General features: G+C 43.1%; 1 protein-coding gene across 1 annotated transcript; it reads right to left on the bottom strand.

Annotated features, from left to right (window-relative positions):
* Positions 1-4833: 4833 nt before the first annotated feature.
* Positions 4834-6174, bottom strand: LOC119658029 (28S ribosomal protein S29, mitochondrial). The gene is made up of 2 exons (XM_038065259.1): positions 6079-6174; positions 4834-6026 (listed from the first exon to the last, which is right to left on the bottom strand). Exon 2 carries the CDS (start codon positions 6012-6014, stop codon positions 4872-4874), a length of 1143 nt encoding a protein of 380 aa, XP_037921187.1. The 5' UTR covers positions 6015-6026; positions 6079-6174; the 3' UTR covers positions 4834-4871.
* Between the last annotated feature and the right edge of the window lie 1419 nt (positions 6175-7593).

The raw sequence follows: 7593 nt of genomic DNA, 5'->3' as shown, positions 1-7593 counted from the left end.
ATGACATTGACAGAAGAATACTTTGTCATAACCGGTCTTGCACTCTTTCCTGGTTGGATAGCCCCACGCCAAAATTCCTCTTGAAACTTGGCTTGCATGTGGTGTAGCCCGCTGGTTATGCCCAAACTTCACGATGTACTTCGTCAAGAGTGATACTATGGCGGTAGGGTTCGCTATCTATTATCTGGACTTACGCGGTCTCACAGCACTAGAGTTTCCGGAGGAGGAGGTACAGGAATGCATTAAGGGCGGGAGAAACTGCAGAGCTCCTACAGTACCTGCACATCAGTTGAACCCTATTAGGCATGATTCTTCTGTATTTCTTGTTCAGCGCCGACCACCACAGAACAGAACTGTACGTTAGAATGAGACGCATCATGATTGTGTACATTCAGATAAGCGTCCTCGGCTGAAGACCCCATTTTCTTACAAAGATCTTCTTGCAAGCCTAGAAGGTTATACAGGCCTTCTTAACCCTCAGTTCTATGTCCAGTCTCCAATTCAATTTAGGATGCAGGGTCACACCCAAATTCTTTACAATGGAGGAAAGAGCCAATATTTAGTCATTTAGTCACAGGGGGTGGAATTCGAGAACCTTTGCATTGGTAGTGAAGAATAGCAGCTCCATTTTGGTTGGATTTATGTCGAGTCCGCTTTTTGCGGCCTACAGGCACACCTCTCCTAACGCGCCCTCCATAATTTCACTCATAACGGAAGGAAACTTCTCTGGCAGCAATACCACCAAACCATCGGTATACACCATCACCCTAAGCTCTGGTCAAGGAGCTACCTTCCACATCAGATTCGATTATCTTGGTTCTTAACGTGAATTCTATCCAATGCGTAAGAGATTCATCCAATCTTCTTTTGATTAAAGCCTTCTTGATGGCTTTGGTACACTCGTTGCTGAATGCTCCCGCTATATCCAGGAAGGCAACTAGTGTTCGTAGTGTAGCGACCCTCCCCGTGCTAATTACGACGTGGACAGCAGTTTTTGCGGATATGTCTGTTGGGATTTGGAGAAGAGCGCCCTCTGTATGATCGTCCTTAAATGGATGTCCAGGAGGCGCTCTAGGGTCTTTAACACGAAAGAGGTAAGACTGACTGGACAAATGCCCTTCACGGGCTCATGGTAGCTTTCGGTATGAATACCACGCGCCTACACCTCCCCGCATGCAATAAGTATCTGAACAAATATAGCTCTGGTAAATCTCTGCGAGTCACGATAGCCCTTTCTTATTGTTTTTGGAGCTTGGCTGACATTATGCTATTTGGGTTCTAAGAGTTATACACGGAGAAGCTGTTTATGGCCCAGTTGATTTAATTCGCGGTAACTACCGATTTGGTAGTCTCACAAGAGTGTGGCTGCATACTTTCCAGCAAAGTTTTGACTAACTATCCGCTTTGTTGCTGGGAAGTTCGCACTGACTAGCAGCATGGGAGGGCATGGGACTTTTTAAGAAAGGATGAGCTCTTATGTTACTTGGTCAGAATCTTACTGGGTCCTACATACTCGCTAGTACTTTCAATGTTCGATCCGTTCCGTGGTATCCTGTCAAGGATCGTGAACCGAAACAGATACACAGGAAGTAATATCGATTTCACGATAATAAACAAGGGGAGAGTCCCTTTTGAGGAATATCCAGTTTTGCAGCTCTGCTTTTCCATTTAACGATACCTCTGTAATGAAGTATCGAGCTGAGATATTTTCTTCAGGAATTGATTCACCGTTCCAAATTTTTTTTGGTCAATCGACTGACTTAGTGTCACCACTATAAGGTATTTTGAAGTTCGGATTAAAGTTATAAGTAGAAAATTGGTCATTTCCCACGACAAACAAGTAAAGAAGTGAAAAGCATCAATTGTTATGATCCTAAACCGCATTGTATTTGGTGAAGCTTGGTCCTTGATTAGTGAAATGATTAGTCGCAAAAATACGTGGATGTGAACTACAATACTAACTGATTTACGACAATAGTTTCGATTATAAAAGCTGGCTAATAAGCTAAAAGTGACTAGATCCAAATGTCCCCTGTATTGAATGTCGTGGAAGCACAATTGAAATGTAATCGCCGGAAAACAATGGTAAAAGAAAGTATATTTTGGCCGCTACCATTTAAAATTTACATTCAGTAAAATCATGGTGTAGAAAAAATCGCTGAAACTTGGTAAGTAGATTTGGACATAAGTCGAAAGGAAACGCAGTCAACTATTCTTTCTAGAGCCGAAGAGGAAATACAACTTTCCTTCGGGAAAATATTAGCAAAGGCATGAAAAACGTCCTAACGGAACTGTAAGAACTTCTAGACCGCATTTCCTTCTGCTAATTAAATATGTATGGAAGGACATTTCCGGAAGTCCTCAGCAGGATCCACTATAAGATCAAGCGCGAATGTCCAGAGGTAACCAATGCTCGGATTGGTATTACTTCTGTGAATCCTTAAAACTAAAATTGAGTAATACGTGAGGAAACTCCTTAGCAGCGAGAAAATCAGAATCTGTTGGGTAGTATGTAGGGTACGAATTCAGATAGCCCTCACCAAGTGTTACAGGTTCTTAGACTATGAACCCACGTCACAAAGCGAAAGGGGAGTTTGCAGCGATCGTGCCGCGTCTGGCGAGAAGTTGCACACAGTACGGGCTTGGGACGATGTCCAGGGCTGAACTCGAAAGGGCTATGGAGCGGCTAACAAAGTCCGCATCGACAAAGCTCATCCAGTGCTAATATCAAAAACAAGGACTTAACCTAATGGCATCTCGACTTCTCTGGTACCACTGTCATCTGGGTTGGGAACGGCACTCAACTTTAGGGTCTTGCCCAAGGCACATCGCGCTCGAAGTGGTTGCCGCTATTTCTCGAGAGATTCGTCGAAGCTCTTTGAACAGGTGGAGTTGAGCTGGAGGAAAACTTCGGTGGGTGGTGCGTTGCCGATTTATGGTAGGATTGTCAGAAGCTCCGCGGTTTTGTATAACATTTAAACGCCCGGGAAGAATCATGCACCACAATGTGGAGACTCCAGAGCGTGATAAACAAAAGGAAAGCTCGCTGGTGGCAGAGCTTAATCGGTTAAAAACTTGTCACTCCGAAGTTCGGGGCTGTGCGGAAACCCTACTAACTTGATGTCGAACATATTGTGCGAGAATTATTTCCTAAGCACTTTTCGGCTTTCTTAGGATAGCGGATTCCACTGCACGATGTAGCCAGTAATGAACAAGTCATAGATAATTGTCCTGTGCTGAAGCTCTTCGTTCGAAAATGAATCATACCAGGGTACCCTAATAAAACGTTCGGAGACAAGTGTTGACGAAGGCTTGGTGTTTTTCAGTAACAGTAGTAGTCATTTTCTACTGCTACTTCCATGTAGTTACACATTAGGTCAGAACAGTTTCAACTTGATCTTGGTGTTGTGATAACTGCGTTTCCATCTTTTGGACATAGTTACGAAGGAGGATCAGGCGCTGCTAATGCGTTCAGCGACATCAAGTTTGTGCCACTGTCAGACTAAGATTTTGCTATCTTCGGTCCGACCCTACTTGGGATCAAGTTTTGAGATGTTCCTTGATATGTTCCAAAATTAAATTAGCCTTCATCTTTGCGACGGTAGGTGGCACTCAAACATCGTTGAAAGATTTCAGATCTCTGTAGGAACTGGTGGAGCGATGAATAACTCTGCGATGGGACCATTAAGTGTGACTTTACTTCGTTTGAATGCATTAATGGTCGAGATGTTTTCTTTTCTATGACTGGGCATTTCATCCACAAGAGGTGGAACTCCACCGGATGTGATAAAGTTAAGAACAATGGTGAAGTGTTTTTACACCTCTTCAGCTGCTCGCCGTCGCAAATGGGGAGTCGACGATTAGTGTCCCTCCCAGACTGAAAGATGATGTAAGCTAATTTCACTAACTTTTATGTTTTAGACAAAAGTTTAGTCTAATATGTGATGAACAACCGCCGCTATCATCGCCGGGGTTATCATCTTTCCAACTTTGCCTACTTGCTTCCGATTTCTCTGAGTATTGCTACCCTTGGTGGTGTGCAACGCTTTTGTTCTCATTTGCAAGGAGATTCACTTTCTTTCGCAGTGAGTTCCGATGATATCATCTGGGAGCATTACCCGAGGTTACGGTGTCCTGTTTCCATGGATCCTTTTTTGGTATACGGGCAACGCCCCTGTCCTCATTTCCAAGAAGCTTCACTTTCTTTCGCAGTGAGTTCCAATGCTATCGTCTGGGAGCATTCCACGAGGTTACGGTGTCCTGTTTGCATGGATCCCCTCGTTTACTTTACCAGCTTTTGCTTCTAGCACTTTGCCTGGTAAAAGTGGAAGTGAAGGTTTTGCGAGATTCTTGTCTGTCCTATAATCCTCTTTTTCGTTTGAAGTTTCCTTTTGCCGAACCTTCTTTTCCGTTTTCTAGAAAAAATAGGCACCAGTGCCATGGTAAACTGGTCGTAGTGGGATCTCCACCTTCATTCATTTTGGGAATTGCTGTCATCCTCTATCTGGCTAGCCACCGTAGAAACTAAGAGCAGGCTTTCCATTAAATGGAAAAATATGTTGTTCACAGAGATCTCCATTGTGAAACATGATTCTGGTGAAGCCTCCAAAATAAATCCGTGGGTGGGTTCGGGGTCTTCCACTCATAACCATTTGAAGAATCAGAAATTGGTAGTCCCCATACTCATGCATTGGACCCTCTTCGTGTAACAGGGAACTACAGACTAGCAGTAGTTTGTCGGGAAAAGAAGGCCTCAAAGTAAAAGCAGAACTTGGAAAGAAATATTAGACTAGTCCTCCTACTTTTCCACTGTAAATAAAAATTATACTTTTCTCTTTATCTAAACGTTTTTATTGCCTATCACTAACTATTTACAGTGGCGCGCAAATATTCATTAACTTGAAAGGGTTGCTCGCGCTCAAGTACTTCAGCTCATCATCGAAACCCGGCGCGCTATTCTGGATCCATCTCCGGTTCAAGTAATAGTTGATACAACTGTGAAACTCCTTATTGTTATAATTGTCGACTTTAATGGGTACGAAAGGATCCACATGTTCAAATCCCTCCTTTCCCAACTGATATTGAGGTAACTCGGACTCCCACCTCTCCTCGTTCAACGCGATTCTATCAACGCTCAAAATGCAAACACCATTCGTCCAATCGTACTTTGTGATGTCTAGAAAAGGTTTCGTCAGGGTAATTTTGTCAGGAGTGACAACTACTTTATTTTCAGCTAAGATGCGCGTTTGGGGGTAGAACAAAGCATTGTAACCGTCAATGGCAACCATTGTTTTGCAGCGTCCTGCTGTCGAATGTTGCTTCAGTTCATGTAGAAGAGCTTCTACAGTATCAGAGGCGAACTTGACCCTTGCAATTCCATGTTCGATCAATTCAAGAAGGGTCGAACCTGCCGGGGTCGTCTCACGTATACTCCACACGTAGTCCTTGCTGACTTTAAGATCCAGCTTAGGGAGGATAGATGCGTTTTGGTTTTTGAAGTGAACGAGCCAAGAGGCAGCGTCAAATGGGAGATCTGTAAATCCTTCTTTCGACCCAGAGCTGGCAGTTTCCTTCGGTCTCTTGAACCAGTTTGCCACCCACGGAACATGCACTAGCACAAAGCCTTGCTCAAGGCCAAAATGAAGCAAGTGCGCCATTGTGAGGGATTTCCCTGCACCATCTACTCCATAGAGCACATATCGAACGGTGGGTCGACTCAAATCGGTGCTTTTGATGTAATGCATGACCTCCACTGCCGGCTCGCGCACCATAAGGCAAGTTTCGCCGAATGTTTTGATTTGTTTTTCAAACGATTTAGGCAATCCTCCATAGGTGAATAGTTGCTTTTTCACTTCGGGCTCTATCCGGTAGTATTTTCCTAAGTGCTGCAAGCCATGATTTGCTACCGTCGCTTCATTTGTGCGGAAATCGTCCAATTTTTGGATTGGCTCTGCCACTGTAGAATATTGAGCACACGCTCGCCTGGAGACCCCTCGAAGACATCGGACTAGCATCGTTATTGGTTCCTGGAATTATACTTTGTTATCAACGTAGAGAATAGGAACTATTCTGGTCTACCTTTCTGTAGGATTTGAACCCAAAACACCAGATTTGAGATCTTACTTGAACACCAACAAGGAATCCACCCCACAGGTGAATTCAGTAGGTTATGTTCACTGTCAAAATAGTATAAATTCTCAAATGGAGATGGCGCTATAATAAACGATTGGTTGGGGATTCCCTAATTTATGAAATTTTACCGAAATTATGAAATTTCAAAATATGTGCCCATATTTTTGTTGATACTTTCTGGAACCAAAGGAACAAAATAAGTAGCAAATACGAATGTATAAATGTTATCATTTTAAAGATAATTTCTAAAGTGCGGCCTTACTTCTCATTGTTAAGGTTTTGTTTTCCCACTCTTCGTCACGTAGCCGATTTAGTTCTAGCTAACTTTTCTCTTCTTTATCGATCGGAAACGCGTCACGGTCGTCTTTTTCACTTTTGTTTGTTATCATATTGAGTGCTCCCTCCTGTTAACCTGTTCAGTTTTTCTAAGGCGCAACCATTCCCCTTCTACTCAATATTTCTTCTGGGATATCATTCTTTCATATTTTTCAGATTTATATCATCTAGAACAATGAAAAAAGACGTATTTCGGAACACTGTCGCAGCTGAGACAATACCTTTTCAGGTATTTGCAATATCCTCCATCCGTGACAAATTAGGCGAGGTTATAGTCAATATTTTCGCGCATTCTCCATTCAGTCTATGGATTTAATGGCCGTTTTTCGATCGTTTTCATCCCTGTTGTCAATTTCTTCTTTCGGTTCATGCCAGGAACCGCTGCTATCGGAGTGTTAGTCGGCGTCATCTCTACAATGTCAAACTCTTAGAATAGTGGTTTTATGAACAACATTCATTTTTAAGGTTTTGTGTGAAATAAAACTCATAATATGATAACGATCTTCAGGTGATTGTGAAGATCATTTGTTGATGCTTCATCTCCAGAATCTCTGCTGACTGCGGTTATTGCGGCATCCATTTCCCTCTTATAGGTGTTGTGGAGGGCTGTGTTGTGGATGACTTCATCGTTAACTCTCACCTGATTGGCAGAGGGGATTCTGGGTGGTGTTGTTATTCGCGCCCGGAGCACCATGACAATGAGGTAGAGATCCGAGTTTATATTGATCCCCCTATATTTTCTGACATTCATCAAAGTTGAGAGGTGGCGGCGTTCGATCAACACGTGGTCAATTTGGTTGAATGTGGTAACGTCTGGAGAGGTCCACGTATGTTTGTGGACCGCTTTCCGCACAAACCAGGTACTTCCAACAACCATTTGGTTCAGCAGGCGTTTCCCAGGTTTTATGCTCCATCGTGGGTACCAATCCACGTTTCACCCTGGGACCTATACTACTCTTTGACCACCTCAAAATATGACCATTAAAAAGTGGAACAGGTCTCGTTTTCAGAACCTATCTAACCGAAAAATCTGAAAACAATCTCAGTGGTGCATCTCTGCGAAATCTAGGCATCAAAATACATCCGATATCTGCACAAATAAAGTTAATAATAGTATGTTTCCAC

This window comes from Hermetia illucens, chromosome 5 (assembly GCF_905115235.1).
Source record: "Hermetia illucens chromosome 5, iHerIll2.2.curated.20191125, whole genome shotgun sequence".
In the NCBI taxonomy this organism is placed as follows: Eukaryota; Metazoa; Arthropoda; class Insecta; order Diptera; family Stratiomyidae; genus Hermetia; species Hermetia illucens.
Note: the sequence above shows the minus strand (reverse complement) of the source record. Positions and strands in the feature narration are given on the sequence as shown.

What these genes read in the sequence shown, in the direction of transcription:
- LOC119658029 (XM_038065259.1), bottom strand. Translation starts at nt 6,014, where the DNA reads ATGCTAGTCCGATGTCTTCGAGGGGTCTCCAGGCGAGCGTGTGCTCAA.